This window comes from Ursus arctos, unplaced genomic scaffold (assembly GCF_023065955.2).
Source record: "Ursus arctos isolate Adak ecotype North America unplaced genomic scaffold, UrsArc2.0 scaffold_2, whole genome shotgun sequence".
NCBI classification, from domain to species: Eukaryota; Metazoa; Chordata; class Mammalia; order Carnivora; family Ursidae; genus Ursus; species Ursus arctos.
This window is the reverse complement of record NW_026622874.1, coordinates 63,012,646-63,036,192: the sequence shown is the minus strand read 5'-3', so window position 1 is coordinate 63,036,192 and position 23,547 is coordinate 63,012,646. Positions and strand designations below refer to the sequence as shown.

Here is a 23,547-nt window from a genome sequence, read left to right as displayed (position 1 = left end):
CTAGGAATGGGGGGGGTATGGAGGAAAGACACCACAAGGGGACAGCGAACCCCCCGTGTGATAGACGAGGGGGTCTCCACCAGAGTCGGGGTGCTGGCAGTCACGGATTGCGACAGTGTCTGGATATGGATATTTTAGTACTTTATTGTGGAAAACTAAAAACATACAAAAACAGAGACTAGTGCAAAACCCCCTTCCTCCCACAACGTACCTGTCACCCAGCTTCGGAAATGGTGCACACATGGCCAACCCCATTTCATCGCACCCACCCTGTGCCTGCTCAGTTCCTTCAAACATGGTTGTATCATTTAATCCGCAAATACCTTAGCATGAGTTCTTAAAGATGAATACTCTATTTTAAAATAAAACATAACTATAACAGTATCACTTATATCCAAACCATGCAATAACTTCTTAACATTGGTGTACAAATTTCCGTTAGAATTTCCTAAGTGGTATTTTTCTTAACTTGGTTTGAGTCAGGATCCAAACAAGGCCGGCCATCCCTTCGGTTGATGTGCGTCAAGTCTCACTGAGTTTATAGGCTTCCCATCCCCCTTCCCTCCCCCATTTGTTGAAGAAACCGGGTCATTTGTCCTGCGATGCTGCCGCCGTGCGGGTTGGGCGGATGCAGTCCCGTGGTGCTTCTCGCGGCGCTGTGCTGTAGTTCCACGTACTCCCTGCAGGCTGGTGGTTGGGTCTAGAAACATGATGGGATTCAGTTTTGATATTTGGGGCACGAATACTTTGTAGGTGGCACTGGATGCTTGCATCAGGAGGCACAGAATATTGGGCTGTTTGGTTTTTGATGATACTCTAATCAGTAGGTGTCCCAGGAACTACCCAGTCAAAACAGTGGTTTTCTGTTTCTTTCTTTCCTTCTTCATTTATTGGAAGAATTATTTATTCCCACATCAACTATTTGATGGTGGGGAAATAGCATCTGGAGAATACAACCCGTGGAAAGGTGCTCACTGCTCTCAGATTGCTAATTATTTCTGGCCTTTTCAGTGGACAAACCTAGGAAAAAATTTTTTTTTTAAAAAGCAGGGTTTGACATCAGCTTATGCTGATACTTCCACCTCAAATTTAGATTTTTATGGCTGTTAATTTTTTAATTTAATTTTTAAATTTCTTTTCTCTAATGTTAGAAATCTTCGAAATAACATTAACCTAGTTTGCTTTTGGTTTTGGAAGCTCAGCCTAGAGCTTGCTTCTCTTCAGACGACTGTGTAAAGTACCTGACCCTCTTCTCTCTATAAACCACTGCAGTGGATTCTTTAGTCTGCGACTGAATCCCGACAGCATAAACAGCATAAGAAGGAGGGGTGGCTCTGGGCATCGTGTGGGAAGGACGTGGGCACCTCTCATAGTCAAGCCAACAGATACAGATGATCCCCAGTGGGACGGTTGTTGGAGACAACGTTGAGCGGAGACCTGAGTCACTCAGTCATGTCTACGTGCAAATTCCAATTTGCCAAAATTTGTGCTTCTGGTTTTCCAACAGGAGTACTTCTCCCCCCTTCTTCCTTTCCCCTCAGTCAGACCCTCGGGAACACATCAGGTTAGGCTCAGAGCAGGTGTGCAGGGTCTTGTCTCACCCGTGTACTCTGGTCACTTGAGCAAGTACCTCAGTGGCCGCCCCATCACCACTTCAGAGCAGTGCGTTAGGGGTCCCGGACGTGAGTGCACGTGGGCAAGAAGAACTGGCACGCTGGAACTAGCTGGTCAGTCCAGGAACCCCAAGGACAGCACTGAGCTGGGGGCTTTGGATCAGGGACAAGTCATGCAAATTGGACATTTTCATAACCTTCCGTGGCATCTTCATCCTGAGACCTGACCTCTCCAGCCGAGTCCTGTGGGAGCTGTGTCTTCACTGCAGAGTAGACAACTGAGGCATGCTGGGGTGGAAAGGAGATAGAAGAACTGGAAAGAGAGAGGGAGGATGGGGCTGGAGGTAGAAGTGAGAGAGAAAACCGTCAGGGACTGATACTCACTTTGTCTTCTAGAGATGTTCTGGAGCTGCTGGCTATGGAGGGAAAGGGCCTCATTGAACTGTGGGCATCATGACCCGTTCAGAATAGGCTTCATGTTTTCCCCCAGAGGCTGGGAGCCACTGAACATTTTCCACTCGTGGTTATGTTTCCCACACCCTGACCCCCAACGTGTCCTATGGCACATGTGATTTTCTGTTGTACCACTTCTTAGTCCAGCCCTCTGCAAGTTCTTTATAAGCTCCCCTGATCTGTAAGGTCCTTCCTCACTACCACATCAAGAAACCTTGCTCCCTTCCTTTGCCAGATGTTGACATAGAATGTCTCTCTGTTTTAACTTTTGCCTCTCCTAACTTACAGCACCTCCAGCTCACTCCAACCTCAGAGCACCCCCCTGCTTGCTCAGCAAGTTCCATGAGAGCTCTTCACTTGTGTGCCCATGGGAGAACGCTCTCTCACGTTAGTGTGTTCTAGGTCTTAGTTTATTTCCACGGTCTTCTAGAGACAGAGCTCCGTGGGAGGGAAGGTTAGCAGGTGGGATTCACCAGACCCTACATGTTAGAAATGAAGAGTCTCAGGGAACAGGATGGAAACATCAGAGCCACGTAGTGATTTAGGGAGACAGAGCCAAAACGAAAAGATACCTCTGGGATAACTGGGGCTCCTTGCTTTATCACCATATTCTTACCATCAACCTTTCAGGGTTACAGATCTTTTTAATGGTGTGATAGAAGCTCTGTACGCTCTTCCCAGAATGCCAGTCATACACGTGGAGCTTTGCATACGGTTTTAGGGGCTTCACGCAGACCTCAAGGAACTGGGGAGGATATCTGCCTGTAGGTCTTTAATACATAAAGCACCTGAAATGAACTAGTCCTCCCACCACCAGTGTGTTCAGCTTCAATGGTGTTTTGACAAATACATCAAAGAAAGAGTGAGAATAGTAAGTGATCAAGACTCCATAAGATGCGTTCAGTTAACCCAAACAACGTGGAGGCAGTTCTAAGTCTACCATTCAAAGGCTCTCAGTTAGTGGGGACGGCTGACAAGGCAAAGAGACAGACAAAGCAGTGATTCGTGTTGGTCAAATATAGTGATGGGCTCTGTAAGCAGCAACTACAAGACGGAAGACTTGGTCTCAGCTTTGCTTTTCGCGGGCTTCGTGATCGTTGGGAGCAACGATGTTTTACATCACTTGTGGAAGAAGTTCAAGGTCAGGTTACAATTGAAATTTCCACGGGGCACAAAGATATTGGGGATTTTAAATTCCTAAGTGAGGTGCCATAGTTGGAAAAGCAACCTATGAAATGGGAGAACGTATTTGCAAACTACATATCTGATAAGGGGTTAATATCCAAAATATATGAGGAACCCATGCAACTCAATAGCCAAAATACTACTACTACTGACTTGATTAAAAAATTGGCAAAGAATAGACATTTCTCCAAAGACATACAGATGGCCAACAGATATTGAAAAGGTGCTCAACATCACTTATCACTAGGGAAACACAAACAAAAACCACCATGAGATGTGACCTCACACCTGTTAAGATGGCTGTCATTATGTCATACGCAAACAATGAATCATGGAACACTACATCGAAAACTAATGATGTACTGTATGGTGACTAACATAACATAATAAAAAAAATTAAAAAAAAAGACAAGAGATGACAAGTGTTGGTAAGAATGCGGAGGAAAGGGAGCCCTCCTGTGCTGTTGGTGGGAGTGTAAGACAGGGTGGGCCTTTGCAGAAAACCAATATGGAGGGTCCTCGAAAAATTAAAAATAAACTACCGCATGATCCAGCAACCCCACTCCTGGGCATAGACCCAAAGACACTGACGTCAGGATCTTGAAGAGATATCTGTACCCCGTGTTTGCTGCAGCATTATTCACAGTCACCAAGACACGGGAACAACCTAAGAGTCCGTTAACAGATGAATAGAGAAAGAATATGTCACACACACACACACACACACACACACACACACACACACGCGGAGTGGAGCATTACTCAGCCTCAAAAGAAATCCTGACATTTTGACAACGTGGATGGACCCGGGAGATGTTATGCTAAATAAAATAAGCCAGACGCAGAAAAGAAAATACTGTATGTGCTCACTTTGGATGTGGAATCTAAAACAGTCAAGCTCATAGAAACAAACAACAGAACAGTGGTAACCAGGGGCCTGGGGAGGGCGAACGGAAGGAATGGTCAAAGGGTACGAAGTCTGAGTCATGCAAGATGACCAAGTTCTATAGATCCGCCAGATCCACCAGAGAGCTAATGATACTGTATTGTATCCTTAAAATGTGCTAAGACGGTCGATCTTACGTTAAGTGTTGTAACCACGCACACAGATAGTAATAATGGGGGTGGAAGAAAACTTCAGGAGACGATACCTATGCTGTGGCCTCGATGATGCTGATGGCGTCACTGGCATCTACTTATCCTCAAATCACCCACTTGTATATACTAAAAATGTACAGCTTTTTTCCATGTCAGAAAAAGCCGTGAGCTGCCTACAGTATGCTAGACCAGGGAGGAGCTGCAGAACGTTATGTTAAGGGAAAGAAGCCCGACAAAGAGACCACGTTACATCTGATTCTATTTACACAAGACTGTAGAAAAGCAAAGCTCTAGGGACAGAAAGTGGGTCAATGGCAGTCAAGGTAGAGCTGGAAAAGTTATCTGCAACGGGGCAGGAAGGGACTTTCCGGGGTTTTGGAAACATCTTGAAGGTGGTGGTGGGTCTGGGACCGGGCACATTTGTTAACATTAATTAAACTGTGCATTTAAAATCAGCGAATTATACTGTATGTAGGTTATAACTCAATAAATCTGATTAAAGCAATCAATTTGAGGAGAACAGAAACTTGAGTGCATCGCACTAAGGTTAATTATAAAACTTGTGTTTCAGTTACGCATCAGTACTTGTGTGTGTGCGCGTCCACACTGGCTGACAACAAGAAAATATCTGAGAGCCACCAGTCTAGAGGGTTGAGAGCGCTGACTCGCAGCTGGTGGTATTATCAGAACATTGCTGAGGCAGCACGGACCTGAATCCCCAGACGTCCCCATGGACAGATGCGGCCCAGCTTGGACAGAGGACAGGAATGTAGCCAAGGGGGCCTTGTCCAATAGGGCCACGGGTACCAGGGGAACTCCAGCAGCAGGACGCTGGATGTGAGTGATGGGGGGGGTGAGGCCACTGAAGGGCCACAAACACCTGCGGGGATTAGAGATGACCCTCTGTGCCGAAGGAGCGGCAGGCAGAGTGCACCTGCCAGCCAGACAGGTGGACGCCAGCTCGCAAGCACCAGCTGAGCGCGTCCTTCCCCGCTCGGGTCCCCAGCACCCTTCAGGCCAGTGAGGGGAGGCCAGCCACAGAAACAGAGAAGCCAGCTCCATCCTGTCCCCCTGCCCCCGCCAGCGCCCATTCTGAAATCTGCCTGACCGAGTGGCGGGCTAAGCATTCTAGTTGCTGAACTGAGACTGTGACATACAGCGGGACCTGCCGTCCGCTACCTAAGAGATCGGGGAACGTGTTGAAAAGCCTGTGCTGCCAAGATGTCCGTCCCAAGTGCCGGGGAGATCTCCCACAGAGTAAAGTTTCAAGAAACAGTGCGAACCACAGTTGTAATGGGGTCACCGGCCTTACTTGCTCAGTGTCTTGGTTACACGGGGTTGTTTAGATGGACTGATCATCTGTCTATGTGTAAATAGACATTATGTGAACACGTGTCTATAATGTTCTCACCACACAGTAGGTGGCTTGTAAACCTCAACACTGGGATGATCGCTGGGATGGAGTCCCGCATGGGGCTCCCTGCTCAGCGGGGAGTCTGCTTCTCCCTCTGCCCCTCCCCCTCCCGTTCGTGCGTGTTCTCTCTCTCTCTCAAATATATAAATAAACCTTAAAAATTTTCATACACAGACCTTCACAATCATGATACCGATCAGAAGGGTGTTCGGTTTTTGCTCTGATCATCAGCAAAGCTACATGATGCATTTCTTAGCGTCTCTTTCCTTTCCTTAGAACCTGAGCACTGCTGCAGGGGTTTTTGTCTGCCTTGTTCGCTGGCTGCGTCCGCGTCCCTCCCGCAGCACCTGGCCCGTAGCCCATCCTCCCGAAACACGCGCTGAATGAAGGCATAGAGTTTGCCGCCAGAATCTTTCCCAGGGACTTACCTGCCCCTTCTTGTCCTAGCTGAATAACCTGGACCTCGGAATACACCAAGTCTCCCTCTCCGGGGGGCACTGTGAAAGAGAAACCGCACTTTCCAGCCGCCCCCGTCGGAGGAATGTGCTGCCCACGCCTCTTCTAAAGCCTCCTCCCCACGCTTCTCGGACACAGCATGAAGCGGTGCCTTCCTGCGGGTCTGGGTTGGGATACGGTAAGGGGACCAGGCCGTCGCCAGGCCTCGAGCACATTCTCTCTCCCTGGCTCCAGCGGGAGCGGCTTCCCTACGGGGCTCCTCACCGTTGCCGTACAACTGCTGCTTCCCGTACAACTGCGGCAGCTCCACGGAGACAGGGCACCCGGCGCAGGCGGTCTCTCCTGGGCCTGTGGCGGGACGGCTCCTGCGACACAGGGAAACGCATGATCATCCTGAACGGCGACGAGGCACAGCAGTGGGAGGGTCAGAGAGGAAGGGGCATGGGGGATGTCAGCGGGAAGCAGGGGACCAGGGACCCAGGGAGGAAGGGGCATAGCAGGGCAGGGAAGCAGGGAGGGAGGGGTCAGCAGATGGCAGGGGACCAGGACCGGGAATGGTTTAACTGGACCTTCAGTAGGCCCATATAGAGCCAGACTGTTCTATGAGAGCAATCCTAGGACCACGATACAGGCCGGCTGCCGGGGAAGGAGGCTGGCCACTCTCTGACATCTTAGTTACAACCATCTCACTCTCAATTGGTTAAACAACCTCGCCTGACCCCCGGAGCTGGTGACTCCGTGTGGTCACACTGTCCTGCCTGGACAATTCAAGAAGAAACTGGACACAATCTGTGCTCCAGTCACTGGCTACAACCCAAGACTGAGCCACGTAGATCGTCGAGGACCATGTTTTCTAAACCAAAGTTAAAGACACAAAGCTGAGGAGCGTATGTGCAGGTGTGGGGCAGAAGAAAACGATTAGAAACCGAGACTTCCCTGGAAAATCTGGCAGGGTCGTCGTGCATGTAGTTAGGGCAACACGTTGTCTGACGAGAGTGCCAGCTGTGCCAGAAATATGTGTGTCCACCTAGAAAACCTACAATCTTTGGTATCACCCATTTGGATGAATGGATAAATTTCAAATAAGAAATGGATCTAAATACCTGCAAAATCCATGATAGAAACTATTAGAAGGTTCTAGAAGTTGTGATTTTGGTCATTTCAAGGGATGTGAAAATGCGGGCACCTAGCCACAGGGACAGAGAGACACGACTTGACCTAACTGTGTGAACCCACAGTTCTGCATATTCTGTTCTTGGAAGACACAAGGCTGAGGCCTCACCTGGCTGTGTTTCCCAGGAAACCATCTCCTGCAAAACAAAGCAAAGGCACATTTGTGTCAGCAGAGGGAGCTCGTTCTCAAAAAGTTCACACACGGAAACTGCCTTAGAGAGGTCATCAGAAAAAGTCAATTTAAACATGCAGCCAGTCCTAGATTTTTAGGAAAATGATCTGGAGAACAATGGAACAAAGCGTATAACTTGCTGGGGGCAGGGCTGCACATTTCTGGGTCAAACATGCAATCACTTGAGACTTGAGTGAGGGTCAAGGCTGTGATGGCACACCTCAAGAAACACTAAGGAGGACCAGACAGTGTGGCAGGCAGAGCAGTGAGGGGCTGCAGGCGGACTTTGAGCAGCGTCCATGGTCGAGCCCAGAGGAGCCTTGGGCTCCGGCTCCGGCCCGCTGAGAAGGCTCGTCATTCAAGGTCCAGCGCAGCCCATGCAGGGCACAGGGACGGTGCTGAGAACAAGGTGATGGGCTGAGTTGAACCGATTGAAACCAAGAGACAGAGTTGGAGGGTGTGGGTATTTGCTCTCGAGCCGGGACAGCTTCTGTGCCCGTTCCCCACATGAGGCTCTCTGGCACCAGAAACCAGCCTGATCTGGGCCCAGGCAAGAAGCCTTTGGAAGCACGGCTCTCCCCCAGGTAGGGGAGGAGCTGGCAGGCTGGCCCCTGGGGACCCCTGCCCTTGGAGCACAGGATGGCGGGTTCAGGCTTTGGCACCGGGAAGTCTCCGAGGAGGAGGAAAGATTCCGATTAAGCAGCTCCCCTTCTCAGAGCCCGGTGACATGTTGTGACTGCCCATGTATGGAGGAATTAGGATGAGCTGCAGTGTGTAGTTGACCAGTCTGTATGAGCCAAAAAATTGCCCAGGGACACCGTTTGGATTAAGTTTTTAAAACTTTACATAAAAAACTGTACTTCCTTCCTTAGTGAACCCAGCTAGCTCGAGCAGCCGTCAACCGCAGCATCTGTTCAGACCCCCTCCGTGAAGGTGCACGTCTGTGGGTGTTGCGGTGCTGAGGGGGACAACGGTGAGCGTGCTGGTGACCGAGGCGCTTGGCAGGGACAGGGCACGGCCTCTAGAAGAGGGTAAGAGAGAGCACAAACCTGACTTCCGCTGGTGCCGGCGGTAAAGCCACAGGGTCACGGCCAGGAGAAGAGAGCTGAGTAGCCCCCCAGCGGCTCCTGCAGCAATGAGGCCGCCTCTGTTCCTCCAAGTGCCTGAGGGGGAAGAGCCTGCGTGAGCCCCGGGGAGAGGGCCGTGATGCCCTGGCACCCGTCCTCAGCGCGGCTGGGGTCCTGAGCCTGAGTGGCGGGATGAGACTCTGTCTCCGGCAGGACGTGCAGGCTGAGGGTCTGGGGGCCGTGGCAGAGAACGCAGCCAGCTCCCTCCGCGGACCCGCCGACCTCGGTTCAAAAATTAGCATTTGAGGGACTCTCTCTCTCTCCATATGTCCCATAGTCTGGTAATCTGGGCTGTTGGGAATTTCCCCAGGCCACCTGGGAAGATGTGACGACGCTGGTGTGAAGGGTCGGCACTCATGGGACCAGCAGCACCATTAAAAAACCATACTGGGGCGGCACAGGGACACAGCACCATCTCCAACCTCACGGGAGCTCCGAGGGGGACAGAAGCTGCAGGGAGCGACACATTCAGCTCCGGGGTTCCTGATTTCCTGTTGGGTCTGTTCTCCTATCTTCTCATTCAAGAGACTGCATTCGGTTGATCCATCCATTCATTCACTAAGTGGACATTTACTGAGTCCTGCCATGGGCCAGGCCTTGAGGACGGAGCAGTGAACAGGACAGGTTCCTGCTCTCCCCAAGTTCATAGTCCAGGGAGGGCAGGCAGACAAAAAGCACATAAACACATTTGCGAAAAGGCAAACGTGGACTAGAGGGCAGAGAATAGGGGGTGGAGGTGCTTTTCATGCAGATCCTTGGTCCCCAGGGACACCGGATTCAGACATCGGATGCCAGCGCCACAGAATTCCACGGAGAACACTCATGTGTCAGAACACCACCACCACTGATAATTCCCATTGAGGGAACTGGCCGTTGTTGACATTTCTGTCTCCACGCTTCCCCTCCCTGACAAAATCAACAAACCCCATGTCTGACCTATGAGCGGTTCTGCCTGTAGACCACGAGCCCAGCCTCCCCCCCAGGACAGCTGAACCAGAGGAGAGGAGCGCCCAGGACAGATCCACAGACAGAGCAGTTTGGCTGCTGTGTCCTAGAGTGACTCTTTCCCGATTGCCTCTGGGGCAACTACCTATGCAAAATCAGAGTCAGCCACACACAGGGTCCCTGAGCCTCCAGATTCAAGGAACGGAGGACAAATCTTCCCTCTTCCTGGTAACCCTATCTCCTAGGAGAAATGTCTACTCTGGAGAAAGGACTTGAAATTTGTCTTAGTTTGAAAGGTACAGAATGGTTATGCACCAACAAATAAGAGAGTCTGGAAGAAATGGGTACATTCCTAAAAACATACAAACACTAGGACTGAATCGTGAGGATCAGACAGACGAGTGATGAGCAGAAGATTGACTCGGCAATAAGCCCTCCCACCGCAGAAAGCCCAGGCCAGACGGTGTCACTGGTGGGTTCTACCAAACTCTTAAAGAAGGATTAACTCCAATCCCCTCAAAGTCTTCCACAAAACTGAAAAGGAGTGAACATTTCCAAACTCATTTTATGAGGCCGGCATCACCCAAAGTCAGATAAGGACACGTGAGAAAAGTACAGACCAATGTGGCCAATGAATAGAGTTGCAAAGATTTCCAAAGAAGACATCTGAGTGGCCAATGGGCACATGACCAGGGGCTCAGCATCACTGATCGTTGGGGAAATGCAAATCAAAACCACAGCGAGATATCAGCTCACACCTGTTAGAATGGCCATTACCAAAATGACGAGAAGTAACCAGTGTGGCGAGGACTGGAGGAAAGGTAACCCTGTGTGCCGTTGGTGGGATCTTAGGCTGGTGTAGCCACTGTGGAAAACAAGATGGACTTCCTCACAAAGTTAAAAACAGAACTTCTATGTGATCCAGCAATCTCACTTCTGGGGATGTGTTTGAAGAAAATAATCACTACATGGAAGAGACATCTGCCTCCCCATGTTCACTGCGGCGCTATTCCCAGCAGCCGAGACACAGAAACAACCTAAGGGTCCAGCAATGGACACACGGATCAGGAAAGTACGGTGCAGCCTCAGGTCCACATATGATGGGATCTACTCGGCCACGAGAAGGCCAGCCCGCCGTTTGCAACAACATGCCCTTAACTTGAGAACATCGTACTCGGTGAAATCAGTAGGACAGAAAGACAAATACTGTCAGAGCACTTAGACGTGGAGCCTAGAAACACTAAAGTCATAGAAACAGAATGACTGGTGGTTGCCAGGGACTTTGGGGGTGAGGGAAATGGGGGGACATTGGTCGAAGGTCACAAACTTCCAGTTAGGGGAGGAGTAAGTTCTGGCGACATAAGGCACAGCGAGGTGACTGTAGTTAGCAACACTGTGTCCTACCCTTGAAAGGTGCTGAGAGTCGATCGTAAAGGTTCTCACCGCACGCACATGCACACGCGTGTGCACACACATACACACGTGTGTGCACACACTCACACTCGATCACCTGAGGTGACGGCGGGTAACTAACCCTATCGTGGTAATCATTTCTCACAATAGCCATAGAGCAAATCACTAAGCTGTATACCTTGAATTTACCAATGTTGTATGTCAATTATATCCCAACAAAGTAGTTGAGAAAAAAGAGAATAGTGTAGTCTCTAGAACTAGTTTGGCTGGTTAAAATCCCGGATCCTCCACGTCCTAGCTGTGTGGCCAGGGAAAAATACTTAACTCCCTGTGCCTCGGTGTCCTCACCTGTAACAGGGGGAGGACGGTAGCCAAGGTGGCAGGGTGCATGGTGGATTCAGGGAGTTAATGGACGTGAAGGGCGGTGAACCGTTCCTGGCCTGCAGTGCGTGCTGTTTCTATGTATTAGCTCTTCTCTGCTGCCCTCACACTGAGCCCTAAGCCCTCAGGAACGTCATGCTCCCTGCTGATCCGTTCAGGGGACACCCCCACACGGTAGGCCTGCTCCCACACAGCACCACCCCGGCCAACGCTGGCCCATTCTAGGGACCGAATTGTGTCTACCCCCAAATCCATGCACTGCCGCAGCTCTAACCCCCAGTGGCCGGTTTTGGGGATGGGGCCTTTGGAAGGTCAGGTTTCGATGAGGCCCTCCTGATGGGATCAGTGTCCTTGCAAGAAGAGACACCAGACACCTCTCTCTCTCCGCTCTTTGCCGTGTGAGCACAGCCCTGCTGCAGGAAGGCGTGACCAGCGACCAGAGCCTGCCCACACTGATACCCTGATCTCAGACTTCCGGCCCCCAGCGCTGTGAGAAATGAATTTCTGTTGTTAAAACCACAGGAGCTAAGACAGCCCACCTCAGCCTGGTACTCCAGGCTACTGCAGAGTTTCTCTGCTGCTAGAAATTCTCCCATTTCTGAGCACAGAGATTTTGCATGAGGTCCATGAATAAAAAAAATCTAGTGAGAAATTTCCTGCTCTACCATGTGCCAGCGGACTCCCTGACTTCTGCTTAACGTCCGAGATCACCTGTTTCCTTAACAGAGGACGACATCTGCCCTGCAAAGTCGCACAAGCCAGCCCAGTGACGGTGTGAGCAGCCAGCTGGCCGCCCGGAGCATGGGAGGGGGACGCATTCTACTGACCTTTACTCCAAAGGGAAGAGAAACGCCTTCACACTCAGGGGTGCATTTCCAACAGACGCCTCACTGCCCTCTTCAGGGAGTGCAGCCTTGGGCTCCCCAAGGACTCCCTTCCAGTACCCCTTCTCCTTCATGGGGAAGCAGCTCTCCCGCCTTCTGAGCCCCTCTGGGTTTCTGGGCCGGTGCGTCTGGAAGGGGGGTGCCCCCCCGGCAGCTCGGAGCTCTGCTAACCTCTTCTCCCTCTTGAAATGCCATCCACATGACACTGGGCTCGGTCTCCGCCCTTCCGTGCTGGGGATTGCACCCACTCTTGCTGTTCGCTGAGAAATCTCCAGAGTGAGAGGCAGACAGTCCCGTGGCATCCCCTGGTGGGAAGCTGGGCCTGGGGAGGGCCCCCTTGGTCACAGGACTCGCCTCGAGGGAGCTGAGGGGAAAATGGCAGAGCAGCTGGGCCGCCCGTGTAGCAGCCCCTTCCCACGGCTGCTGCCCCGACTATTCAGGGTCACGGCTCTGACAGGGCTCAGCGCTCACAGAGACGGCCCCGTTCTCTGCCTGTTTAGCACGGCGGACGCGGCAACTTGACTGTGCAGATTTCTTCGGAGGACTGACAGAGGTCTCTGTGTCTCTGGACTGAACGTGTGGAGGTTCACACTTTGTGACCGCGTGCATGTCACCAAACTTTCTGAGCTTCATACTGCTTGTCTGTAGATTGGAGATGCCACTGCCTTCTGGGATTTTTACTATGGTCATAAAATGACGTGTGTAAAATTCGCTCATTCAATAGACATTTATTGAATGCCTAATTCGGGCTAAGCCCTAGTTCAGACACCGGGGATCCGATAGTGGTCAAAATAAAGACCTGCCTTCATACGGTGATTATGGGGGGAGTGGGAGGGACACAGACATGGCATGGCAGGGGGGCATAAGTGCTTCAAGGAAGAATCCAGGGGGTTCTGGAGACGGAGTGCAAAGGGCTCCTGTGTTAAACAGGTAAGGTTTGAGAAGGTCTCCCTAAAAAGGGGAGTAGACTCCTGGGGGAGGTGAGAGGCGAGCATGAGGATATCATGAAAGAGCAGTGCAAAGGCCCTGAGGTGGGACCATGACTGGAAGGCTTGAGGAAGAGACGGGGGCCATGGTGGCTAGGGTGGAGGAGGTGAGGGGAAGGAGGAGAGAGCTCAGGTCAGAGCAGCAGGGCCTTGGGGGCCACTGAGGATGATGGCTGTCACTCCGAGGGAGACGGCAAGCCAAGGGAGAAAAGGTTTTGTGCAGAACATGACTTAGAGGTTCCTTCTGATGCTGCCCTGGGAACAGACCGTGGGCAGCAATGGGTGAAGCAGAAGGCCAGTGAGGGTGTCACAGCAGTAACCCGGGGAAGGAACCCTGGTGGCCCGGGTCAGGGGGGTGGCAGTGGAAGTGGGGGAAATGAGTCACATCCTCACTGTATCCTGGAGGTAGAACCAGCAGGAATGGCAGGTGGATTCGATGTAGAAAACAAAATAAGAAGAAGAGTCAAGAACGATGCCCCGAGTTTTGGCCAAACGAGTAGAAGAGTGGGGTTTTACACTTACCCAGGGGATGCTCCAAGCAGGAATGGATTTGGGGTGAAAATCGAGACTTTGGGTTTGGATGAATTACGTTTACGATGGCAATTAGCCATTCCTGTGGAGCAGTTGATTTAAGCGCTTGGATGCAGCGGTTTTGAGTTCAAACTAGAGGTCTGGGCTGTCGGTGGATGTCAGGAGTCCTAAGTACATAGCACTAAGGTGTGCATTTAAAGTCACGAGACAGGATGACACAATGCAGACGGTGGGCACAGACAGGGAGGTCCGAGGACAGAGACCCATGCGCCCCACGTCCAGAGCTGGAGATCTGGGGACGACCTACTGACGGAGCCTGGAAGCCGTGTCTGGGGAATGGGCAGAGGCGCAAGAGTGAGCTGTGTCTGAGAAGTCAGGGAGGAACGTGGTCCAAGAGGCAAGGGAGGGCCAGTGGTGTCCACAGCTGGCGACGGGTCACGTGAAGTGGAAACAGTGCCACTGACGTTAGCATCGTGGAGGACAGGAGATCTTCACCTGACGGACTCTGGCGGCAGGAGGCAAGCCCGGTGCTGACAGCGTTGAGAGGGAACAGAAGCGGAGGGAGCGAGCGGCGGTAACTCTCCTGAGGAGCTCCCTGCAAGGGAGCGCGGGCGGCTGCTTCCCTGGAGCCCCTCAGTGAGAGCTAGCGTTGTCACAGGCCAGGGGTGCGACCGAGCCCTAAGGAGATGGGACTGAAGCTCAACCGAGCCCCAAGGGCTGCATGGGAACCTGGCCTGTGTGGCTTTCTGGGGACAGAGGGAGGGAAAGGCAGAGGCCAGAACCATGCGACCCAGCGGAAAGCTTGTCCCCTCAGCGCAGGCGACTGGGCTCCGTGTCAGCTCCCCGTATCCGTAGGCTTCCTGGCGAGAGGACGGTTTGGGCAGTGAGGCTGTCAGGCCTGCAAGATGGCCGCGTCGGGCTCGCAGGGACGGTGGATGTGCCGTGATGAGTCACGGAAAGGCGCGGACCCTGCAGCACGGTTAACTGGCTAACGCTGCCCTTTGACATCAACACATGAAGGGTCAGAGTACAGACATGTACGGTCATCTCCAGCGTGTGAAAAGGCTCCTGGCCAGCACTCCCTCACTGGCAAACCTCGCTGTAACCTGAGTATTAATATTTGCGCGAAGAAACTGCGAATCGCCATGGAAGGCGGCAAAACGGAGCCAGAAAGAGGAGAATCCCCAGGTGGTCTGGCCATGCCCCCCCGAACCTGAGAACGCTGAGCATGAACAAGGTCCACGGAGACTAAATCTCACCTGTGACAGTGACGTTCAGGGCCCCGCTGCGGGCCAGGCTGTGGCCGTTGTCCGCCGTGCAGTAGTAGCGGCCCGTGTGGCTCCCCCCGACAGCGGGGATCTCCAGCTCTGCTCTCCGGGATCGCTGACGCTTGCTGCCCAGACGCTCCCCCGTGTCCTCTCTGTGCCAGGAGAACGTGGTGTCCCCTGTGCCTTCAGCCACGGAGCAGACGAGGACCAGACGCTCCCCTGCCAGCAGCCGGCCCCCCTGGGGCTGGGTCTCTAGGAGTGCTCCAGACACCGGGACGCCTGCGCGAACATGAGGGGGCAGGTGAGGGCGGGGTGGGTCTCCAGGAGCATTCTAGACTCCAGGACGCCTGCGCGAACAGGAGAGGGCAGGTGAGGGCGGGGTGGGTCTCCAGGAGCATTCCAGACACTGGGACACCCGTGTGAGCACGAGAGGGCCGGTGAGGGTCTATGTGGGGAAGGCAGGGCTGGTATGTTGGACGGGGCCACTTTTTATGTGACTTGAAGATACACTCCAGCAGGGGCTGGCTTTGTAGCCTGTAGACTGTGGAGTTCGGACCTAGAACATCGCCAAATGCAGTAGTTCTATCCTGACACATGGGGCCCCAGGAGAGAAAAACTGGCTCTGCCTGAAGAAGCCTTTGAGTTTTGTCTGATGTCCTAGCTGGCCGTCTGGAGTCTCTGCAGGGACCGGTGGCAGAGAGAGGTCCGGCACCGGGCTGGACGACACCCATTTCCAGGAGCCCTGCTTTGGTACCTGAGACAAGATGATACTTACCGTATTTATCTCTACCTGTGTGTCCTTCTCGTGTGCACTGCACGCAACGGGCACGCCCATTATTTGCTGCTATTGGTTAGGAAGGGGCTGAGGCCTATCTCCTCAATAGTTTGCCCCATGATCTGGCCTTCTAGAAGGTGTCAGCTCAGGGCACTGTGTTTTCTGGGGTTTGTTTGTTTTCCCTAACTGTCATATCTGACTTCACGAACCACCTCTACCATTTCGAGGTGCTGGAGCTTCAAAGGAAGTCTGAGTTTTTAGAAAGATGGTGGTGGAAAGGAGCCCCGTATTTCTTTTGTTATAGTACCTGACTTCTCAGGGCCAGCCTGCGTCCATCAGGATGACAAAATCCATCAGTGCTGGGCAGTCCCTCCCTGCACCGGGCCACAGGGAGCAGTTGGGGAGGGTGCCACCGCCCCGGCTCTCGGCCTGCTCTCCGACACTCACCCTGCACGCGGACCTGCAGCGGGAGGCTGTGTTTGCGGATGCTGGGGACCACTGCTGCGACCACACACCAATACGACCCCGAGTCCTCTCTCCAGATGGCTGTGAGCTGGACTTCTGGGGACCTGCTCCAGTTCGACAGCATGACCCCGGGGTCCCTGAAGAAGATGAAGGACAGCAGAGTGTCCGACCGCTCGAGGCGCAGCTCTGTCTGACAGCTCAGGTTTACAGGGCCGCCCTCCGTAGGCTGGGGCGGTGTGACTTCCAGCTTAGGACGTGAAAATAGTTCTGGAGAGAAGAGGTAAACCACGTTCTCAGAATGCGGTACTTAGAGCCCTGGGACGGGCAGGCCTGACTTCTTGGTCCTAGAGAACTTCAGACAGACACACAGCAAGACAGAGACTCATCGACCCCGCTATCCCTTTGTCCTTCCCCAGGTCCCAGTGAAATGACCCTGCTCGCTGTGTCTGCTGGAGGACCTATGTCTCCCGTTACCCAGAGCTGGGGCATCAACGTACGGATCCCCCATCATGCCCAGCTCCCACCCTGACATGACTCAGCAAATCTATATGAAATGAAGGGTTTACCTTGAATTTTAATAATTCTGTTATTTGACCGATATGTGTAATGATTTCCCTCCAGAAATCCAATGCATTGGTAATTGCCACTGTTGTTCAAACTTGCTTGTGGTATCAAAAGATCCTGGCTGTTGCGAGAGGTAAAGATAACGTTCCCATTCCAGCTGTATTTCACAGCGGCCAGTTTCTCTCTCCCCTTCACCTGGCATCTCAGAGTGAGCGTGTCACCTTCAAACACGGAGTGTGGAGTCTGAAGGATGAGCAAGTCTGGAAAGCACACAGAGACAAGAGCCTGTCAGTGACAGACACCCCCCTCCTCCATGCAGCTCGGCTCACGAGGCTCGACTGGTTCTCTTTTCTCTTGCACAGGATTGAGGCTCCTGCCCCAGGCTCACTCTTCCTGCCAAAACCTTAGGACCTGCTTCACATGCCATTTGTAAGTCAGTCCCAAACCCACCAACCAATGCCTGCTTCACACTCAAGGACGGGTTCGTAGCGTGCGGATTCTAACGTGGGCATAGAGAGCTGAGTGGGATGTGAGGGACACTCCGACATTGTTGAACACGGTTAAAGATCGCCACCAGCCTGCTCACCGGGTCCCAGAGCGGGAGTCACCCTGAGGGAACAGACTAGCAAGTGTCACCACCACGCGCTGGGGCTCGACCTGCAGCCAGGCCTGTCGTCAGACACAGACCCAGGGGCAAGGGACCGGGAATGGGGTCCCGTGCGGACATTCTCCTGCTCTTCAGATCCGCGCGAGAGGTCAGTTCTATCCCCCTGTCCAAGGACTGCCTCTCCCCCAGCGCAGGGCCATGCCGTGGTCCAAACTATTCTCTGCGAAGGAGGCAAAGCAGGACAGGAAGAGAGGGGTGCCCCCGAGGCAGGAAAGTAGGAGTAGAGAAGGGACAGGCGCCAGGACAGGTGGGGACACAGGCCTGATGAGGACACTCCCCTCCTCCGAACTCTTGTCCGAGGCCACTTTTCACACCTGCGTGGTGCTCAGTGCGTTCATATCCATATGCTTTCTCCTGCGGAAGCCGTGCCTGCCCGGAGGGCCGGGGCTAAGGCGGCTTCAGTTTTGAATCCCTGAAAACGAGCTCCTTCCTCCGCTGTGTAAACACCCAGGGAGAGGCCTGCTGATTAACGTTAGATGATGAAACTCTAATGTCAACAGTAGTTTGAAAAACACTGGGACACGAAGCCGACGGAGGTCAAGGGTTAGAGCAGCAGGAAGGACCTCGGGTCTCGCCAACTCCGGGGGGCCTAGGATGCCCTGAACCACTTCTCAGTTGAACTGACTCACCCCCTCGCTCACCTGAAGAGAAGATCAAGCTCACGCCGTCACTTGGGCTCGAGCCCTGGATCTGGCACTTGTATGTTCCAGAGACACGGGCCTTGAGGGTGTTTCCTGGGATCTCACGTAGCGTTTGTGCCCCAAGGTACCACCAGTACCTTTTTATGTTCTCTGCTGCGTGGACGCGAGACGCGTTGCAAGTCAGAGTCACGGCCTCTCCTTTGAAGACGGTGGTCCATGGAGGATGGAGGGAAATCACGGGCTTGGGGAGAGCTGCTGAGGAAGGAAGAGACAGCGTCTGCGACGGAGACCCCTGCGGCCCACACCGCGGTCGTCTGTGTGGGACGGACTGAGGACCCGGAGCCACCTTGGGAGGACTGCGGGCTCTCCAGCGGCATCCGCCTTTCCTGGGAGAGCCGTGGCCACTCCGTGGTCTGTAGGAGAAGGCTGGCCTTGAGGGGACAACCCCAGCAGGCCCCAGTCACCGTGGGAGGGCAGCGTGTGGGCCCGGCCCTCAGGGACATCCCTCCGGACTCCCGCCCCCTGGGCTCGGTCACTGGAGACATCGAGGACATGCCACCGTGGCCTAAAAAATTAGTTTGAGTTGAGGGTGTTCCAGAATAGGGTTCATGTATACATATTGGATTCTGAACGCCCGTACCTGCCGAACAGCAGAGCCTCCCCAAAGGCCCCCAGGATAGGTCACCTCCCCAGGACCCGCCACGAGCCGCTGACCCTTATCACCAGGGACTCGACAGACATTGTCACACACCGCGGCTGCCATTCCTGAAAGTGCCCTCGTCCCAGCCCCTTCCCTGCCCAGATGGTAAGCCCGCCCAAGTGCTAACGCCTCCCTGGCCTGTGGTTCTGTGCCCCGGAGAGAAGGCGACACACATCTCTGCTCATCTAGCCCGTCTGTTTAGTTGGCCGGCCCCAGTGATACACGGAGGAGGACAGACGTGGTTCTTTCCTGAGATGTCACTCCCTGCTGGAAGCGCTCTCCACACCTTGCCCCCTGTCGCCGCCGTCCAGCCCGCCGATGACCCGCGTGTGGACAGGCTGACGGCACGCGCACGGCTGGACGAGGGAACGGGTTTGGAAAGCGCCCCCTGGGATCCTGGCTTAGTGGCCACGGATCCAGTTCTGGGTAAGGGGATGTCAGGGGAACAGAGCCTGGAGGGGCCGGGGCTGCAGGTGCTGCGGGAGGCTTCGCCCCTGCAGTAAAGGAGCAAAGCACGGTGGAGGTGTGGGTGGGGGCTGGGGGAGCTCCCTTACAGTTTCAGGGGCCACCTGCCTCCCCCAGCTTCCTGCCCTGAGCCGTCAGGATGCCTGAGGCTGGGGCAGCTGCCCCATTAAAAAAAAATCAATATTCAGTTCAACGTGTTCTGCAAATTGCCTGTGGTCGTCTAAATTCTGTGAAGCAGAAAATAAGCCAGATTATTTCCATTTGCATTATTTTATTTTTCAAAACTAAAATCTCAATTGTGGGGGTATGTAATTTACCATAAAATTTGAAGTGGAATCCCTTGAGGTGTGTTTCCTCTTTGGTACCTTGATGCTCAGACCGGGAGGATTATCTGCATTTAGGACCTACAAATGATTGCTTTTTTAAAGCTTGAGACTTGAAGTATTCTTACCTTTGTCTGCAAGAATGCCCCACCGATCTTTCAATGACACCCAAATATAAGGAAATGCCCTCCCTGTGTTTGGGGCAGAAGTCGTAGAGTAACCTGAACGCTAGTTCGAGATGAAGCAGCCCAGTGTTCTGTCTGGTCGTGCAAACACCCATGGGTCTCTGCACACTTTCTCCTTCTCTCTTTAGAGGATTGTACAGAATATCCCGTGTTCCCAGTGAGCAGGGAGTCATGTTTCTCCTGGAGAGAATAGAAATCCCACTGTCTGCGTTCCCTGGAAGCATCTGGGATGGGAAGTGGGCACCGGGCTGCAGGTCTCGTGCCCGAGGGAGGAGAAACTTCTGCTGGTGGGGGCAGCCGATTCCTCGCCCAGTCCCCGTAACTGCCCCTGCTGTGTGCTATGAGAAGACGCAGCGTGTCTGGGCCTCGTGAGGCTGGGACAGAGTCCGTGAGCTCCGAGCTTAACCACATCTAGCAGCTGATCTAAGACGCTTTCTGTATTTGATTTCTCCATCCTGGAGAGTTTAGCAAACTCCAGTCAAGTTACAAGCTCTTCCCAGTTGGGCAGTGATTTGTGGGAGATGGTCTGTGTCCACAGGACCGATGGGGGGGGACCGTGGAGCCAGGAGCCGCAGGGAGAGCGCACGCCTGCTGGCTGGGGCTGCAAGACAGCAAGCAGCCCCCAGGATGAACTCGGTGCTCTTGAGCGGATTTTCAGGGATTACCACGGCACCTGGGGACAGCTCCCCCAGAAAGTCCGGCCTTCCTGCTGACCCACAAGGATGGGCGCTCAGACGCAGCGTGATTTGAGCTAATTGCAAGAAAATGTCCACCCAGCATGCTGGAGTTTGGGGTGGAATGGTTGCATGGGGTTGTGCCCCTGCTGGGTTGGGCCAGGGAAGGTGGGGAAGCAGAGCTGTTTGTGCCCCGGGCCCCCACCCTGACCCCACTGTGGTCTCAGCCTATTTCTAGCGTCCCTCTAGGGTCTGTGCGCTCTGTCAGGGTGGCCAGCATCCCACATCAGGTGGGGACACACCCCTCCCTGACCTCCATGACATGCGTCCCAGGCCCCCCAGGTTCACCTGACACAATGGCAGGTTTGGCCCGAGGGTGTGACTCCCCAGCTCCTAGGGTCAGGGTCATAGGACAGGGTGACACTGCCCTGCCTGAAGTCCTCCGGACGAGGACGTGGGGACCAGGCCCCCAGCATTCCGTACAGAGGAAGGTCACTAGAATATCTAGGAACGTAAACGAGAAAAGGAAAAGGGGACTTACTTACCAAGCTGTCCACTGACTGGTGCTGCAAGAGAGGTGAGGGCCGAGGTCAGCACGAGGCATGGAGCCGAGCCCTCCAGCCCAGGGAGCCCACTGCCTGCCCCACCCCATCCGAGGGCAGGAGAGGAGCGCCCAGCTCCGGCACCCCAAGAAGCCAGGGCCACCGAGGCCTGAAGCCGAGCGGTCCAGTGCTGGGCAAGCTATGGAAGTCTCCCAAACCTCCCTCTCCTCATCTGTCACACAGGGACCATAAAAGTGACCTCATAGTCTTATTTCAATGAGTTGGATTAGTAAGTCTTCCATTAATGGCCACTGTCACTATTTGTCAGACACAACCATGCTGTGGATGCTGTTCTGACTTGGCTTGACTGTCTCCTTGCCTGGAACATTAGTTTCCTTCAGTACCAAGAAAAGTCCAGTCATACCCAAGCCCTGACACCCCAAGGAAAGCCACTTCCTCCACGAAGTCTTCCAGGATGCCTCTGGGCTGCAGTGCCCTCACTGTCTGTAGGCTCAGAACACCGAGATCACAGCTTCCTGGGGCTGGAAATTGGACATGCACGACGAACAGCACGGACCCAATGTCACGGGCTGGTTTGCATCCCGACTCTGCCACTACACGGAGCTTAAGGCAAGAGATCGTCTCTGTGCCTTGGCTCCCTTATCTGCAAAATGGGGTTTATAGCAGTTCCAGCTCATGGATTGTTAGAAGGTTGGATAGATCAGTATGTGGGATATTCTTAGAAGACTGTCTAGCATAGTCAGGGCTCAGCAATTAATTATTAATTACTATCAGCAAGAGTGAATAATTATCACACATTATCTTATGATGTACTGTGTAATTTTTTGTGCGTATCTTCAAGTCAAATGCTCTTGCATTTGTACCTTGATTTCTTCATCAGAGGGTCAGCTCTTGGGGGCAGAGACTGTCCTCCACGTCCCTATGTCCTTCCGCTGCCCAGTGCTGTGCCCAGTGTCCCCCTTCATCACCTTTTACTGAGTTCCCATGCTGTGCCAGCCACACTAATAACTCTTCCTTTAGTTAGCGTCTGGACATGCAACTGGGATTGAGACAAACATGCTTAATAAATATTTAGTGTACAACTGACTGACTGGTCTGTTTCCCTAGTTTGAGCTACTAGGAAATCAGTGCCTCACTCGGACAAATATTGACAAACAGTGCAGAAGCAGGGGGAATAATCCAAGGGAAAACATCTTCTTTCTTCTCCTCTCATGCCTTCTGCAATGATCGGAGCCGATCGTGGGATACAGAGAAGGAATAGCTCTTCCCAGCAGAAGCTCATTTCTACGTCAGCTCACATAGGACATTCACACAGACTCAGTTCATCTTTCAGCCTAGTCTTCGTGATCTGTGGTTAAGGAGTAACTGAATCTAACTGTAGATTTTCTTCTTAAGACTTTATTTTTAAGTTATCTCGACACCCACCGTGGGGCTCACACTCACAACCCTCCGATCAAGAGTCAAGCGCTCTACCGACTGAGCCAGCGAGGCAGCCCCGAACTGTGGACTTTTTTACATGGGAAAATAAGCCCACTTCTGCAGGAGGGGGAATTTTTTTGTGGCAATTCAAAGCAAGTGATGGACGCACTTTTGGAAATCAATCCTCCCACCCTACCATTCAACTGATATCTTCCCCTTTGTTCATTCTTTGTGGCTCTGAAATAGCAGAATCCATTTGTTCTGCAGCCCACAGGGGAAGCCCTTTGCTCGTGGAGAGGCCCTGGCGCCTCCTGGCGTGGAGGCTCCCCTTCCAGCACTTACCGAGGACCAGCAGAGACGCCCACAGGAGCATGGGAGCGGGCTCCAGGGTCCCGGGGGGCAGCAGCTGGCGCGGCCGGTCCCAGCGCCCCATAGTGAGCGCGGCAAGGCGCTTCTGAGAACGGCTCGCTGCAGTCATGAAGTGAAAGGGGGAAGTGGAGGAATCTTTCTTAAAATAGCAGCAGCCTGTTACCGGTATCAGGGACTCCAGATGACAAAAGTCACTATTTAACAGAATGCCTGAGGTACCGCTCTGACCTCTTGGTGTGAAAAGCTCCTCAAAGCTCTAGTCACCATATTGGCAGAATCTTCCAGCCGCTGCCTTCCAAGGAAAATGCAATGCATTCTGTCTGCTTCCAGATACCAGGCAAGACTGCAATCCTGCTGAGATTGACATAATCCAAGGATGTACCCGGATCACTCCAGAGCCAGAGAAGTTCGTTCTTTCTTTCTTTCTTTCTTTCTTTCTTTCTTTCTTTCTTTCTTTCTTTCTTTCTTTTTTTCTTTCTTCTTTCTTTCTTTTAAAGATTTTATTTATTTATTGGAGAGAGAACTTGCGCAAGCAGTGGGGGAAGGGGCAGAGGCAGAGGGAGAAGCAGACTCCCCGCTGAGCAGGGAGCCCGACGCGGGGGCTCGATCCCTGAGACCATGATCTGAGCCGAAGGCAG

At 53.0% G+C, this 23,547-nt stretch overlaps 1 protein-coding gene across 4 annotated transcripts; it reads right to left on the bottom strand.

Moving 5' to 3' along the window:
• Positions 1-120: 120 nt before the first annotated feature.
• Positions 121-23,017, bottom strand: FCRL4 (Fc receptor like 4). 4 transcript variants are annotated; one of them, XM_026487426.4, is made up of 11 exons: positions 22,883-23,017; positions 21,104-21,124; positions 18,212-18,466; positions 16,906-17,163; positions 16,322-16,606; positions 15,091-15,378; positions 8,614-8,727; positions 7,502-7,529; positions 6,484-6,584; positions 6,192-6,260; positions 121-1,951 (listed from the first exon to the last, which is right to left on the bottom strand). In XM_026487426.4, exons 1-11 carry the CDS (start codon positions 22,971-22,973, stop codon positions 1,785-1,787), a joined length of 1,677 nt encoding a protein of 558 aa, XP_026343211.4. In that variant the 5' UTR covers positions 22,974-23,017; the 3' UTR covers positions 121-1,784. The 4 variants fall into 4 exon arrangements, with proteins under 4 accessions (XP_026343211.4, XP_057171447.1, XP_048081327.2 ...); XM_057315464.1 differs by having other exon boundaries at positions 18,212-18,463; positions 22,883-23,003; XM_048225370.2 differs by lacking the exon at positions 21,104-21,124.
• Between the last annotated feature and the right edge of the window lie 530 nt (positions 23,018-23,547).